Source organism: Sinocyclocheilus rhinocerous, unplaced genomic scaffold, assembly GCF_001515625.1.
Source record: "Sinocyclocheilus rhinocerous isolate Xijiao unplaced genomic scaffold, SAMN03320098_v1.1 scaffold3807, whole genome shotgun sequence".
Lineage (NCBI taxonomy): Eukaryota > Metazoa > Chordata > Actinopteri > Cypriniformes > Cyprinidae > Sinocyclocheilus > Sinocyclocheilus rhinocerous.
This window is the reverse complement of record NW_015660506.1, coordinates 832,215-848,103: the sequence shown is the minus strand read 5'-3', so window position 1 is coordinate 848,103 and position 15,889 is coordinate 832,215. Positions and strand designations below refer to the sequence as shown.

At 39.7% G+C, this 15,889-nt stretch overlaps 1 protein-coding gene across 1 annotated transcript in view; it reads right to left on the bottom strand.

Moving 5' to 3' along the window:
- Nucleotides 1–15,889, bottom strand: part of LOC107725229 (nebulin-like) — a 62,044-nt gene that overhangs the window by 33,651 nt on the left and 12,504 nt on the right. The window contains exons 27-74 of the mRNA XM_016534418.1: nt 15,312–15,518; nt 15,072–15,176; nt 14,869–14,976; nt 14,467–14,778; nt 14,166–14,372; nt 13,967–14,071; nt 13,523–13,630; nt 13,076–13,387; nt 12,775–12,981; nt 12,582–12,686; nt 12,365–12,472; nt 11,929–12,240; nt 11,628–11,834; nt 11,378–11,482; nt 10,896–11,003; nt 10,499–10,810; nt 10,170–10,376; nt 9,926–10,030; nt 9,695–9,802; nt 9,296–9,607; nt 8,991–9,194; nt 8,789–8,893; nt 8,476–8,583; nt 8,076–8,387; nt 7,636–7,839; nt 7,412–7,516; nt 7,184–7,291; nt 6,780–7,091; nt 6,444–6,647; nt 6,242–6,346; nt 6,054–6,161; nt 5,623–5,934; nt 5,329–5,532; nt 5,130–5,234; nt 4,927–5,034; nt 4,535–4,846; nt 4,227–4,430; nt 3,564–3,668; nt 3,298–3,405; nt 2,766–3,077; nt 2,459–2,662; nt 2,213–2,317; nt 1,991–2,098; nt 1,588–1,899; nt 1,293–1,496; nt 1,039–1,143; nt 813–920; nt 316–627 (exon numbers count right to left, since the gene is read on the bottom strand). Of these exons, the coding sequence (XP_016389904.1) occupies nt 316–627; nt 813–920; nt 1,039–1,143; nt 1,293–1,496; nt 1,588–1,899; nt 1,991–2,098; nt 2,213–2,317; nt 2,459–2,662; nt 2,766–3,077; nt 3,298–3,405; nt 3,564–3,668; nt 4,227–4,430; nt 4,535–4,846; nt 4,927–5,034; nt 5,130–5,234; nt 5,329–5,532; nt 5,623–5,934; nt 6,054–6,161; nt 6,242–6,346; nt 6,444–6,647; nt 6,780–7,091; nt 7,184–7,291; nt 7,412–7,516; nt 7,636–7,839; nt 8,076–8,387; nt 8,476–8,583; nt 8,789–8,893; nt 8,991–9,194; nt 9,296–9,607; nt 9,695–9,802; nt 9,926–10,030; nt 10,170–10,376; nt 10,499–10,810; nt 10,896–11,003; nt 11,378–11,482; nt 11,628–11,834; nt 11,929–12,240; nt 12,365–12,472; nt 12,582–12,686; nt 12,775–12,981; nt 13,076–13,387; nt 13,523–13,630; nt 13,967–14,071; nt 14,166–14,372; nt 14,467–14,778; nt 14,869–14,976; nt 15,072–15,176; nt 15,312–15,518 (8,763 nt within the window). The remainder of the gene's footprint in view (nt 1–315; nt 628–812; nt 921–1,038; nt 1,144–1,292; nt 1,497–1,587; nt 1,900–1,990; nt 2,099–2,212; nt 2,318–2,458; nt 2,663–2,765; nt 3,078–3,297; nt 3,406–3,563; nt 3,669–4,226; nt 4,431–4,534; nt 4,847–4,926; nt 5,035–5,129; nt 5,235–5,328; nt 5,533–5,622; nt 5,935–6,053; nt 6,162–6,241; nt 6,347–6,443; nt 6,648–6,779; nt 7,092–7,183; nt 7,292–7,411; nt 7,517–7,635; nt 7,840–8,075; nt 8,388–8,475; nt 8,584–8,788; nt 8,894–8,990; nt 9,195–9,295; nt 9,608–9,694; nt 9,803–9,925; nt 10,031–10,169; nt 10,377–10,498; nt 10,811–10,895; nt 11,004–11,377; nt 11,483–11,627; nt 11,835–11,928; nt 12,241–12,364; nt 12,473–12,581; nt 12,687–12,774; nt 12,982–13,075; nt 13,388–13,522; nt 13,631–13,966; nt 14,072–14,165; nt 14,373–14,466; nt 14,779–14,868; nt 14,977–15,071; nt 15,177–15,311; nt 15,519–15,889) is intronic.

Below are 15,889 nucleotides of genomic sequence, written 5' to 3'. Positions count from 1 at the left end.
AAAACAAAAAAAAAAAAAAAAAAAAAAAAGCAATTCATTACATTTCTCTATTGCATCCTTTGAAAAGAAAATCAAGAAAAACTCACTGGTAGAAATAATTACAGTATATAGTGCCCAAGGACTTACTTCAGCCAGAATCTTTTGGGCATTCCTCACTTTGACAACTTCAACAGACTCATGGGGAATCCATCCACATCCCCTGAGCCACTCCAGGTCAGCCTTATACACAGCCTAAACATCAAAAACAATCAAATGAAACAATGTATAACACTGTACTTTATAGATTTTTTTAAACACAATCAAAGCTCAACTTACATCACTACGCAGATCATAGACCTTCCTGGCCTGGACAACATCATTGGAGTCGGGCAGGCAGGTCCAGTTGTGCAGGTAGGTTCTGTAGTTGACATCATTGACCTGGATCTGGCATTTTTTGGCCAACTCAAGAGACAGCAGGTCCACTGGGAGGTTGAATTTGGTCTTGGACTTGTTGAAGTCCTTCTTGTAGAGAGCATCACTAGCAATCCTAGCTGAGTTCAAGGCCAGCATGAGCAGAGGATCATCCTGGACGCTGCGGGCTCCAATGTGATGACCAACTTGCTTACGGTAACCAGCCTTGTACTTGTACTGCATTTGAAAGATGATCAAATCAGTTGTAAACATTCATATTTACATTACTCTTAAATAACAGAAAGGGGATTTAAAAGACAAAATTTAAGCTAGCTAATCAAGATATTTCACAATATAAGAGATAGAAAATACTAGCAAATTCAGAAAACAAACAGAAAAAACATGTCTTAGTGATGTCTTACGTCACTGGCTATATCTCTGGAGACTTTAGCCTTGATCACAGACACGGCATCCTCTTTGATGTGGTATCCCTTTGCTTTCGTAGTATCCCAGTCTTTGGTATACATTTTCTGCGACAGGACAAAAGAAAATGGAATTTCATAACACAATAATTTACTAGCATAATACGCTCAAAAAGTAGAGTTCATTTTAGTAACACTCAGCAATCTTGCATGTGAGTTTGCTTACATTGCTGACGGCAATGGCATTGGCTCTGGACAACTCAATGGCAGGTGTATTTGGCATAATGTGGATTGATGTCTTATCTTTTTCCCACGCTTCTCTGTATTTCCTCTGAGAACAAAATAAATTCAAATAAAAAAGGTTAAAGGCCTTGTTTGCCACATAATGACGCAAAAATAAAAAAGACACATCTATTACATTCATTCAGCACATTCATTATTAAAGGCATTTTTAAAGGCAATTCAAGAAAATAATCTTACATCGCTGAGGATGTCAGCATTTTGCTTGGCTAGAACAATAGCAGGCAGGTCCACAGCACTTGTGAACTTGACAGTGCTGGGAGGCTGGCGGTACAGATTCTCATTAAGGATAGCCTGAGCATTCTTGGCTTTGAGCACGTCAATAGATCCTTGCGGCATCCAGCCACATCCACGGATCCACTCAAGATCAGCTTTGTATACAGCCTAGTTTGAAAGTTTACAACAAAGACGTTAAAGTAGCAATATAACAAACCACTGTAAACAGCACAGTGTGTGAAACAAAGCATATACGTACATCACTGCGCAGATCATAGACCTTCCTGGCCTGTACGACGTCATTGGAGTCGGGCAGGCAGGTCCAGTTGTGCAGGTAGGTTCTGTAGTTGGCATCATTGACCTGGATCTGACATTTCTTGGCCAGCTCAAGAGACAGCAGGTCCACTGGGAGGTTGAATTTGGTCTTGGATTTGTTGAAATCTTTCTTGTACAGAAGATCACTAGCAATCTTGCCTGAGTTAAAGGCCAGCATGATCAAGGGATCATCATGGATGCTAAGGGCTCCAATGTGGTGCCCTTGCTGCTTCCTGTATCCAACTTTGTACTTGTACTGGGAGGTTTTAATACATAAAAGAAATTTGAGCACTATCATTTAACAGTATGTGTCTAATGTGTTAGATAAGATCCACAATAAGACTTACATCACTAATGATGTCTCTGGAGGCCTTGGCAGATTTCACTGCGACAGCATCCTTAGGCAGGAAGTAGCCCTTCTTAAGGCTGTTCTCATAGTCTTGACGGTAATATTTCTGCAAAGAACATGATAAAGCAACACATATTGATTTAACAGGATTTAAAACTAAACTAGTGTGCATTTATTTCTGATTTATTGGTCACTACAAAACAAGAGCTGCTGTACTTACAATGCTTGTGTTGAGTTTGTTTTGTTTTCCAAGAATGATCTCAGGGGTGTCTGGCATGACATGGATATGGATCTTCTCCTTATTCCAGGCATCAACATATGCATTCTGCAATGCAATAATAATGAAGACAAAAAGTTAGACACATTCACCTATGGTGTACAAATCTCAGCCTGCAACAGTCATTTTAAACAGCCATTTATTTTGAACTTTTACACAGATTGGTAAAATTTTCGAGGAAGAAAATACCTTGTCCATGATCTTGGCATTAGCCTGGGCAAGAGCAAAAGGTATGGCATCTGTCTTGCTTGTATACTTGAAGTTGCTTGGATACTGTCGGTACTTCCTTTCACTCAGAATCTCAGCAGCCTTTTTAGCCTTCTCTACATCAACTGAGCCTATCGGAACCCATCCTGTACCTCTGATCCATTCCATATCAGCCTTATACACAGCCTGATGGCAGAAAATACATGAGAAATGGTAAAAAAGACAATGCTGGTAGTATACAGTAGGTCTGTTTATTATGGTTACAAATTAAAATTCCACAGAAACTCACATCACTCTGAAGATCGTAGACCTTCCTGGCCTGGACAACATCATTGGAGTCGGGCAGGCAGGTCCAGTTGTGCAGGTAGGTTCTGTAGTTGACATCATTGACCTGGATCTGGCATTTCTTGGCCAGCTCAAGAGACAGCAGGTCCACTGGGAGGTGGAACTTGGTCTTGGACTTGTTGAAGTCCTTCTTGTAGAGAGCGTCACTGGCAATCTTAGCTGAGTTCAAGGCCAACATGATCAAGGGATCATCTTGGACACTGCGGGCTCCAATGTGATGACCAACTTGCTTACGATAACCAGTCTTGTACTTGTACTGTGAAAAGTCCATTAAAACATCCATTGCATTCAAGTAAGTACACAGTAATTACATGCTGGGTCCAATGAGGAAGAAAAACCATACATTACTAGCAATGGCACATGATGATTTAGCTTTAAAGATGGCTCCTATTTATATTTATATGACAGGGCAACAAAATAGAAAATGTATCAATCAGCTTGTAATATTAGCAAATGTTAAGAAGGTATATACTTACATCACTAATAATTTCTCTGGATGCTTTAGCAGCTTTGATGGCGACAGCATCAGGTTTGAGGTCATAGCCTTTCCTGAAGATGTCCTCAACTGCTTGTCTGTACAGTTTCTGCAAGCAAAATTTTTTTTTAGTTTTTTTTTTAAAACTGAAATAGAATAGGACTAATTTTGGAAATCAAACGGAATGCATGAATTTGAGATGTTTAGTTTAACAACTAAAACAAATATATAATGAAGAAAGAACAAACATTCAGAAGTGATACCTACCCTACTATTGTTCAATGCATTAGCACTTGAGAGCACAATCTCTGGGGTATCAGGAGGGATATGGATCTTGATCTTGTCACGCTCCCATGCTGCATGATATTGATGCTAAAATGGGGAGGAAAATAAGGTTTTAGTGACAATTTCAATGCTGTGAGAGTTGTTATTGTGGAAGTCGTGGCCTAATGGTTAGAGAGTCGGACTTGTAACCCAAAGGTTGCGAGTTCGAGTCTCGTACCGGCAGGGATTGTAGGTGGGGGGAGTGAATGTACAGCACTCTCTCCCACCTTCAATACCATGACTGAGGTGCCCTTGAGCAAGGCACCAAACCCCCAACTGCTCCCCGGGCGCCGCAGCATAAATGGCTGCCCACTGCTCCGGGTGTGTGTTCACGGTGTGTGTGTTCACTGCTGTGTGTGTGCACTTTAGATGGGTTAAATGCAGAGCACTAATTCCAAGTATGGGTCACCATACTTGGCCACATGTCACGTCACTTTTAAAAAAAATTAAAACATCCTGCAGTAAATCCAAAATAAAATGAAAAGAATAATTTATACAAACTAATATATATATTAAACTTTATGTAGTAAATTGCTAAATTGCTCTCCAGAGAATTTTGTTGACATTTAGTAGGATTCCGATCATATGATTTTTTATTTTACTAACCTGATCCATAACTTGGGCATTTGCCTTGGCAAGCACCAAAGGCATGGACTGCATGTCTTGTGTATATTTAAATGTGTCTGGTTTCTGTCTGTAGAGTCGCTCGCTGAGAATCTCAGCTGCTTTCTTTGCTTTCAGGACGTCAAGCGAGCCAATCGGGACCCATCCTACACCAGTCATAAACTCCATGTCTGCTTTGTACACAGCCTGAGATGGAGACGAAATGTGACTTTGCAGAACTATACAATTCCTATTTAACTGAAAACTATCTGTACAAACATTTGAATGACATTTTAGTTTGACAAACGTACATCGCTACGGAGGTCATAGACTTTTCTGGCCTGGACAACATCATTGGAGTCGGGCAGGCAGGTCCAGTTGTGCAGGTAGGTTCTGTAGTTGGCGTCATTGACCTGGATCTGGCATTTTTTGGCCAACTCAAGAGACAGCAGGTCCACTGGGAGGTTGAATTTGGTCTTGGACTTGTTGAAGTCCTTCTTGTAGAGAGCATCACTAGCAATCCTAGCTGAGTTCAAGGCCAGCATGAGCAGAGGATCATCCTGGACGCTGAGGGCTCCAATGTGATGACCAACTTGCTTACGATAACCAGCCTTGTACTTATACTAAAAATAATTTTAAAAGGGTTTCAGAAGGTGCACAGTAAAGTGTGTTTGACACAAATTATGTTCTAATAAGTACTCACATCACTGATGATATCCCTGGATGCCTTGGCTGCTTTGATAGCAACAGCATCACTGCGCAAATCATAGCCCTTCTTCTTAGATTCTTCGTTGGCAAGTTTATATCTTTTCTAAAATTGGAAAATATTTTACAGAGAGTGTCATTACTACAGGTTTAAATAGTTTTTATGGGGGGAAAATTACTTTTTTCAAGACATATACATACCTCACTGTAATTTATATTGTTCTGCTTTGCCAACAGAACGTCCATACAGTCAGGCATAACATGGATTTTGGTTTTATCCTTGTCCCAGGCTTCAGTGTAAAGTTTCTATAAGAGTTGAATAAAATTAGATGTCAGACGTTTAAACCTTTAAGCTATTTGTTAGGGTTCTTGTGTTGAGAAGCATACTGAGCAGATTTACCTTGTTATTATTAGTAGCATTATTTTTAGCTAAAACTAGTGGCATATCTTCAGTTGTGCAAGTGAACTTGAAGTTGCTTGGGTGTTGGCGGTACTTCCTTTCACTCAGGATTTCTCCAGCCTTTTTCACTTTCTCAACATCTACTGAACCAATGGGAACCCATCCGAGACCTTGAAGCCATTTCAGATCAGCCTTGTACACCGCCTAAATGGTCATACAAAAAAGAATGAAAAATTTGACATGACTGTAAAAAGAAACGTCAATAAAAGTCAAGAGGACTTTCATCAGACTCACGTCACTCTGAAGGTCATAGACTTGTCTGGCCTGGACAACGTCATTGGAGTCGGGCAGGCAGGTCCAGTTGTGCAGGTAGGTTCTGTAATTAGCATCATTGACCTGGATCTGGTTCTTCTTGGCCAACTCAAAAGATAACATGTCCACTGGGAGGTTGAACTTGGTCTTGGACTTGTTGAAGTCTTTCTTGTAGAGAGCATCACTAGCAATCCTAGCTGAATTCAAGGCCAGCATGAGCAGAGGATCATCCTGGACGCTGAGGGCTCCAATGTGATGACCAACTTGCTTACGATAACCAGTCTTGTACTTGTACTACAGTTGAAGGATTAAAGAACAATAAAAATAGTTAAAAATCGAAATGAACATTTTTAAATATTCTGGACCATAAACTATGAGACTATGAATGAAGAACAAAGGAAGAGAGTGCTCACATCACTGATGATATCCCTAGAGGCTTTAGCTGCTTTTATAGGAATGGCATCACCACGCATGTCATAGCCTTTCTTTTTGGCCTCCTCATTGGCAAGCTTATATTGTTTCTGGAATAGGATTAGGAAATATGAGGAAAATCAAACATAACTTCGCATCTTCAATTCGAGACTCGAAATGAATGACTCACCACACTGTAGTTAATTTTGTTCTGTTTAGCAAGCACTATCTCCATTGTATCTGGTTTGACGTGGATCTTGGTCTTATCCTTTTCCCAAGCTTCCACATAGCTTTTCTATAGTGTAAGGGGAAAAAAAACATATATGCAAAGTATCATTACATATTACATTGGAAAATAGAAGAAATGTATGCTGTTGATCAAAGCAGGCTACCTTGTTCATGATGCTTGCATTGTTTTTCGCCAAAACCAGAGGCATGTCTTCAGTTGTGCAAGTGAACTTGAAGTTGCTTGGGTGCTGACGGTACTGCCTTTCACTCAGGATTTCTCCAGCCTTTTTCACTTTCTCAACATCAACCGAACCAATGGGAACCCATCCGAGACCTTGAAGCCATTTTAAATCAGCTTTGTACACCGCCTGAGAACAAACATAGCATAAAAATTAGCACTAAGTAGTGAAACGATATGCCTCCATAAACTGGGTATTTGAAAAATGGAGACCTTACTTCTCAAATCCTGAATGTGGCATGTCTACATGTAGCATACTTACGTCACTCTGGAGGTCATAGACTTGTCTGGCCTGGACAACATCATTGGAGTCGGGCAGGCAGGTCCAGTTGTGCAGGTATGTTCTGTAGTTGACATCATTGACCTGGATTTGGCATTTTTTGGCCAGCTCAAGAGACAGCAGGTCCACTGGGAGGTTGAACTTGGTCTTGGACTTGTTGAAGTCCTTCTTGTAGAGAGCGTCACTGGCAATCTTAGCTGAGTTCAAGGCCAGCATGAGCAGAGGATCATCTTGGACGCTGCGGGCTCCAATGTGATGACCAACTTGCTTACGATAACCAGCCTTGTACTTGTACTATTTAAAAGAAAGAGCGGTTTAAGGCATAAATAAGTTAGTTCCATGGAATGTTTTGTTCACTTTCAGATGCTATAATTCAAAATACTCACATCACTGGCAATGTCCCTGGAGGCCTTTGCTGCTTTGATGGGGATGGCATCATTTCGCATGTCATAGCCCTTCTTTTTAGCTTCCTCGTTTGCAAGCGTGTATAATTTCTTAGAAAACATTCAAGCAAACAGTTATTTTATTTAAAGAAAGTAGAAAATAATGTATTATTTATTAATCAAGAACATCCATTATGCACCACAAAGAGGCCAATGTTGTGTCATACTTACCAGACTGTAGTTGGCCTTGTTTTGTTTTGCGAGTAAAATGTCCATAGCATCTGGCATAATATGGATCTTTAACTTGTCTTTGTTCCATGCATCAACATATTGTTGCTGTCAGATAGGAGTATGAAATGAAAAATATCAACAAAAACATTTAACACACACACATTAACTGTCTAAAATAAATTAGAAGACTACATAGGCATATGTTTTATCAGTTCAGAAGTTACCTTGTTCATGACATCATTGTTGGCTTTAGCCAAGGCCATCGGCATGTCTTGAGTTGTCATGGTGTATTTGAAGTTGCTTGGGTGTTGGCGGTACTTCCTTTCACTCAGGATTTCTCCAGCCTTTTTCACTTTCTCAACATCTACTGAACCAATGGGAACCCATCCGAGACCTTGAAGCCATTTCAGATCAGCCTTGTACACCACCTAAGAGCAGACATATATATGGAAAGAATACCTGTTAGTGACTCCATATAGTTTATTCATCAGTATCTCTGTAGCTTTATTTCTTTTTCAACATCAAGAAGACAACAGAGACAGACGCAATTCCTCTTTCCAATACAAACTAGCTACAAACTAAAGTATAAAACAGAAAGTCAATTCCATAAAGATCCAGAAATGGATAAATGATTATTGCTTAACAGAAGCTGGATATTACGTACATCACTCTGGAGGTCATAGACTTGTCTGGCCTGGACAACATCATTGGAGTCAGGCAGGCAGGTCCAGTTGTGCAGGTAGGTTCTGTAGTTGACATCATTGACCTGGATCTGGCATTTTTTGGCCAGCTCAAGAGACAGCAGGTCCACTGGGAGGTGGAACTTGGTCTTGGACTTGTTGAAGTCCTTCTTGTAGAGAGCGTCACTGGCAATCTTAGCTGAGTTCAAGGCCAGCATGAGCAGAGGATCATCCTGGACGCTGCGGGCTCCAATGTGATGACCAACTTGCTTACGATAACCAGTCTTGTACTTGTACTGCAAAGAAAGAAAATATCCTTAGTGTAGCAAATGACAGTATATGCTCAATGTGTCACATATTTCCTTATGAGTTTGTTGTACTTACGTCACTAGCAATGTCCCTGGAGGCTCTGGCTGCGATGATAGATATGGCATCATTGCGCAAATCATAACCCTTCTTCTTGGCCAGTTCATTGGCAAGTTTATATTGTTTCTGCAGAGCAAATCAGACAAAGTATTTGAACAAACTTGGAAACAGCAGAATATTATTTATCTTTTGTTGTCTTAAAACCAGTGCTCATTGCTCTTAATCTATACAGTATATGACTCATGGTTAATATTTAGAATATATGCTTAAATAAAAAAAAAAAAACTCTTATATACAACTGAATACTCAACTCTAAATTTGAATTACTGACCTCACTATAGTTGACTTTGTTTTGCTTTGCAAGAACCACGTCCATTGCGTCTGGCATGATGTGAATCTTTGTTTTATCATTGTTCCAAGCTTCAATATATTTTGACTGCCAGAATGAAGAGAGAATTAAGCACCGAAATTGATGTCACAAACAATAATTTAGATATTTTCCATATGGGTTTAGATATCAAATGTAAAGATACCTTGTTCATAATTTCATTATTGGCTTTGGCCAAGACCAGTGGCATGTCTTCAGTTGTGCAAGTGAACTTGAAATTGCTTGGGTGCTGACGATACTTCATTTCACTTAGGACTTCTCCAGCCTTTTTCACTTTCTCAACATCAAGTGAACCAATGGGGACCCATCCGAGACCTTTTAGCCACTTCAGATCTGCCTTGTACACCGCCTAAGAGCAGACATGTGTGAAAAGAGTGCCTACAAGCCTCATAAGGATGAGCCATCAGCCTTATTTATATATGTACAAAACTGCAGTAAAATCAGACTTACGTCACTCTGGAGGTCATAGACTTGTCTGGCCTGGACAACGTCATTGGAGTCGGGCAGGCAGGTCCAGTTGTGCAGGTAGGTTCTGTAATTAGCATCATTGACCTGGATCTGGTTCTTCTTGGCCAACTCAAAAGATAACATGTCCACTGGGAGGTTGAACTTGGTCTTGGACTTGTTGAAGTCTTTCTTGTAGAGAGCATCACTAGCAATCCTAGCTGAGTTCAATGCCAGCATGAGCAGAGGATCATCCTGGACGCTGAGGGCTCCAATGTGATGACCAACTTGCTTACGATAACCAGTCTTGTACTTGTACTGTGAAAAGTCCATTCAAATGTCATTACATTCTGTTAAGTACACAGTAATCAAATGCTGAGTCCAATAAGTAAAAAAAAAACTTACATTACTAGCAATTGCACATGATGCTTTTGCAGCTTGAATTGGGATGGCATCAGCACGTAGATCGTAACCCTTTTTCTTTGCTTGTTCATTGGCAAGTTTGTATAGTTTCTAAAGAAGATGAGAATATGAAAAATATGAAAAGAATATGAAAAAATTATTTAAATACTGTGACTTAATGACAGTTACTGTTTGCAATCAATCAACAATTATGAACCTGGCGACATCACTAACCTCACTGTAGTTAAGTTTATTTTGACGAGCAAGGGCCACTTCCATTGAATCTGGCATAATGTGAATCTTGGTTTTGTCCTGTTCCCAGGCTGCAATATACTTTTGCTGAAGGAAGAATAAATGGGTCCATTTTAAATTATTCTGAAACATACTGGCTATTATTAATTATGTGTCTCTAAAAAGATAATAGTCAAGATAATCAAAAGCAAAGCACAGTGTCAAGTAAAATGGTTTCAACTTTTACTCTGTTTTTGATTTCATTGTTGGCCGTAGCTAGGACCAGATCCATGGAATCCATGTCTTTAGTGAACTTGAAGTTACTAGGATGTGTGCGGTACAGTTTCTCGCTGCCTATCCGGCTAGCAGTCTTCGCTTTCTCCACATCCAGAGATCCAATGGGAATCCATCCAACTCCTTTGATGTAACTGTTATACTCAGATTTGTAGATGTTCTGCAGAATTAGAGAGAATGCCATCAAATCGAGCATGAAAAATCTAATTGAAAAAGAATAGCATTTTATGGAAATCAAAACATATTAAACATTTAAAATACAATGACACAATCCCGACTCACATCACTTGCGATCGCCTGCATGTTGCGGGCTAGCTCTAGGTTCATGGCATCAGGCAAAACTTTATAATGTGTAATGATCTGCCTGTATCCAGCAAAGGTTTGAGCAGCCGTAGCCTGCTTAGCATGAACAACACTCAGCATGTCCACAGGGGAATGGTACTTCAGCTTGGACTTGTGGTAATCCTTCTTGTATAGTTTATCACTCTGTATCCTAGCCACCTCCATGTAGTGCACCAGCAAGGGGTCATCCTGGAGGCTACGGAAGCCAACATGATGTCCTCTTGCTTTATTGTATGCCTTTTTGTACTTGTACTATAATGAGAGGTATTTGTAGAGGTCAGAAAGGGTAACATTTGGATAACACTAGTGACAGAAACATTTTATCTGAGTAACTCACATCACTGGCAATGTTTGTGGAGGTCCTAGCTGCAACCACTGATACAGCATCTGCCTTGAGGTCATAACCTTTCTTCTTTAGGGCTTCCAGTCCTGCTTTGTAGGCTTTCTGTAGTCAAAACATGTTTCCAGCACAAGTTATACATGTTATTATTGCTTTTATAAAATGACTACAGGGAACAGGGGATTTTTCAGTGACTCTTTCCAAAAGTTACACTGTTACATCATAGGTGGCGAAATGTGAGTACTTTTATAAATCACTGATACATTCACTCAGCTGATTCATTCAGAAAGGAAACACCTCTACTGTGTGTTGTTCAGACACATGCAACAAGTTCTGATTCTGCTCTGAGAACCATGCTCATTGGTGGTGAAAAAGCTGGGAATGTTTTGTCTAAAATGTATGTTACTCAATAAGTACTTCTTGTTAAAATATGCTTGTAAAAATTGTGACGATTCTGCAAATACATAGAGTACACCTACCTCACTGATGTTGATTGCATTAGCCTTTGCAAGAAGAATTTCAGGACTGTCAGGCATGACATGGACCTTTATCTTGTCCTTGTTCCAAGTATCTGTGTATGCTTGCTATAACAAAACATATTCAAAATATTATTTATTGATCAGACCAGCCAAATAATCTATTAAAAATTCCATCAATTAGATTAGATGCACATAAATCTCAGAAATGGTGGATCATTACTATATTAGTTAATAAAAAATTGTAATCTACCTTGTCCATGATCTTATTATTGGCGGTAGCCAATGCGAGGTCCATAGAATCCATAAGTTTGTGGAACTTGTAGTTAGAGGGGTGAGTGCGATAGTTGTAATCACTCAGGATCTTTCCCCCAACCTTTGCGGTCTCTACTGCCAGTGAACCAATGGGCACCCAACCCAGACCCTTCATGGTGGCGTTGTACTCACTCTTGTACTCAAACTGGGAGACAACAAATATAATGTTGAATCCTTTGTTAATTCCATGGTACCCCCCTCCATATGGGATGTGTGGATATAAAATAAGATGGACTTACATCACTGGAACTGATGTTCATGGAGCGAGCTAAAGCCAGGTTCATGGCATCAGGCAGCAGGTTGTAATGATGGAAATGCTGCTTGTATCCTGCATATGTCTGAACCTTTGAGGCGTTTTTGGCCTGCACAACACTCAACATGTCCACAGGTGTATGGTACTTCAGCTTGGCCTTGTGGTAATCCTTCTTGTAGTTCCTTTCGCTCTGCATCTTAGCCACCTCCATGTAGTGCACCAGCAAGGGGTCATCCTGGAGGCTACGGAAGCCAACATGGTGGCCTTTCGCTTTCTCATATGCAAGCTTATACTTGTACTGTCATGACAGAAACATGGATTTATCAGAAAAGATCACAGCATCATGCCAACACATGAATATTTTTGCAGACATTTAATAGAAAGTACTAAGACAACAATAGATAGGATGATAGGACATTTACATTGCTAGCAATATTCCTGCCGGCTTTGGCAGCCACAATTGAAATTGCGTCTGGTTTGAGGTCATAGCCCTTCTTATTAATTTCCTCAAGGCCAGCTTTGTAGAGTTTCTGAAAATACATAGCAAAGGCAATGGAATATACTGCACTGGACATTTTTTTTTTTTTTGCTTTGGTTAATAATGGGAATCTTTTGAATAAATGCATTAGTCAGTCTTACCTGACTCATGTTCAGTGCATTGGCCTTGGCCAGGACAATTTCAGGACTGTCAGGCATCACATGAATCTTGAGCTTGTCCTTTTCCCAGGCAGCATGATAGGACTTCTGCAACCAAAAGCATTTCCATTTTCATAAATTTACCATTAATTTTACACCAGTCAAACCAATGAAAATAAACTGAATCCAGACTTGCCTTGTCCATGATCTTATTATTGGCGGTAGCCAATGCGAGGTCCATAGAATCCATGAGTTTGTGGAACTTGTAGTTAGAGGGGTGAGTGCGATAGTTGTAATCACTCAGGATCTTTCCCCCAACCTTTGCGGTCTCTACTACCAGTGAACCAATGGGCACCCAACCCAGACCCTTCATGGTGGCGTTGTACTCACTCTTGTACTCAAACTGGGAGACAACAAACATAATGTTGAAATCGTTGTTAATCCCATGGTACCCCCCTCCATATGGGATGTGTGGATATAAAATAAGATGGACTTACATCACTGGAGCTGATGTTCATGGAGCGAGCTAATGCCAGGTTCATTGCATCGGGCAGCAGGCTGTAATGATGGAAATGCTGCTTGTATCCTGCATATGTCTGAACCTTTGAGGCGATTTTGGCCTGCACAACACTCAACATGTCCACAGGTGTATGGTACTTCAGCTTGGCCTTGTGGTAATCTTTTTTGTAGTTCTTCTCGCTCTGCATCTTAGCCACCTCCATGTAGTGCACCAGCAAGGGGTCATCCTGGAGGCTACGGAAGCCAACGTGGTGGCCTTTTGCTTTCTCATATGCTTTTTTGTATTGATACTGTGATCAAAGAACAGTGGATGCTAATCAGTCCAGTACATTCATCATGTAATTGCAAATTGTACATTTTTTTCTTTTTTGGTATTGCTGAATAAGTCCTTCAGCATTTTAATGCAAGATATATTTTGCACTTACATTGCTGGCAATGTGTCTTCCTTGTTTAGCAGCAACAATGGGAATAGCATCAGCTTTCATGTCATAGCCTTTGGCAATGTCCACAAGCCACTGTGCCTTGTAGCGTGACTATAAAAAAAGTTTTTTAACATCTACATTATTTTAGTCTTTCATTGACAATAAAAAATAACAACAATATTAAATACAGTTTTATAAATAAAATGCAATTAACTGATCAAATCATAGTATAAAAAACAATAAAAAAAGAAAAAGAAAAAGAAATGACATGAGGAAAAAAACAAAACCATCAAGACACTTTAGTAGTAACACAATTAGACTGCATATGCTGAAACCGGTTAATGCAATAGTTAACCTGAACTAACAATGAACTAATGTTAACACATAGAACCCTATTGAAAAGTGTTTCTCTTTTTTTAATTCGATTTTAAATGCTATTGTACTCACCTCACTCACAGTCTGGGCATTATATTTGGCCTGCAGGAACTCTGGAGCATCAGCTGGTAGATTGTAGGTGTGCATAAATTTCTCTCCGGAGGCTTTGTAGGCAGCCTAAAATGGAATAAAAAGCAAACAAGAACCCATAAGTCAGTTCTAGATCATCATTCTGGTTATCATTTACAATAAATTATCGAAGTACACTTACTTTATTTTGTAGTTTTGTGTTGCTCATGGCCAAAGCCATGTTCATCTGATCTGTTAGACTGGTAAATTTTAGCGTACTGGGGTGAATTCTGTATGACCTCTCATCAAGGGCTTTATTGGCAGCCTTGGCCTTCTCTACATCTATAGAACCTATAGGAACCCAGCCTGCTCCTTTGAAGATGCAGTTGAAATCTGATTTGTACAAATTCTGAAGAGATAAAAAGTGATCAGTTAATCATTTTGACAAAACAGTATTAATTCTAGGTTTAAGTATCATCATATCCTTATTCAGTTGTTCTTACATCACTCTGGATCTCCATCATGTTGCGAGCCAGTTCAATGTGCATGGCATCGGGCAGCAGGGTGTAATGATGGAAATGCTGCTTGTATCCTGCATATGTCTGAACCTTTGAGGCATTTTTGGCCTGCACAACACTCAACATGTCCACAGGTGTATGGTACTTCAGCTTAGCCTTGTGGTAATCCTTCTTGTAGTTCCTCTCGCTCTGCATCTTAGCCACCTCCATGTAGTGCACCAGCAAGGGGTCATCCTGGAGGCTACGGAAGCCAACATGGTGACCTCTAGCCTTCTGATATGCAAGCTTATACTTGTACTATAAAAAATAACACAACACAGTTGCATGTAAGTCAACAATGCACTCAAACAAATGAAATATAAATAAACTAAACGTATGCTTGCTTACGTCACTGGCAATATCCCTAGAGGATTTTGCAGCAACAACAGGAATGGCATCATGCTTCATATGATGTCCTTTCAGAAGATCCTGCTTGTGTGCGTAGGTATAGTAGGTCTGCAAAGGCAAAAGAAAACACAAGCTGTCAGTTGAACTTGATACTGTTAACCATCTCATTGTCATATACAGTATAAGATATGCTGCATTCATACCTTGCTGACATTGACAGCGTTGTATTTGGCTTGCAGAAGCTCTGGTGCATCAGCAGGGAGATGGTAAGTGTGCATGAACTTCTCACCACTGGCTTTGTACAGCCTCTGGAAAACAAAATTGACATGATTCAGAAAGTAAAACATAAATTTAACATATTTAACCTTGGCATTGTTAAACATTTTTAACATTATGGACACTTATCATGGACACCAAAACAACAGCATGCATTTGTCACTCACATCGCTTAGCTGCTTAGCGTTCAGTTTGGCTTGTTCCATGACTGGGGTGTCCAGAACGCTGGTGAACTTGATAGTGTCTGGGTGCTGCCTGTACTTCTTCTCATTGAGAGCTGCACCAGCAACCTTTGCTTTTTCAACATCCAGAGATCCAATGGGGATCCAGCCAGTGCCTTTTACATAGTTCTCATAATCCTGTTTATATTGGACCTATTGGAATTAAACAGCACATATTACTTAAAACATTCACAGAAATATAAACTTTAACATGCTTAGTTTCTCACATAATTTATATTATATTATTATTATTATTATTATTTTCTGATCTAGATTTGAAAATAATCAAAAGCACAATTTATTCCTGTGATGGAAAAGCTGAATTTTCAGGAAAGTTCAAAAGAACAGCTTTTGTAACATTATAACACGTCTTTACTTTCTCTTTTGATCAATATAATGTCTCCTTGCTGAATAAAAATACTAATTTCTTTCTTTCTTAATTTTCTTACTTACTAACCCCAAACTTTTGAACTGTACTGTATATGGTCTGTATGATCAGTGTTAAGGAAAAAGTATGATGCTAT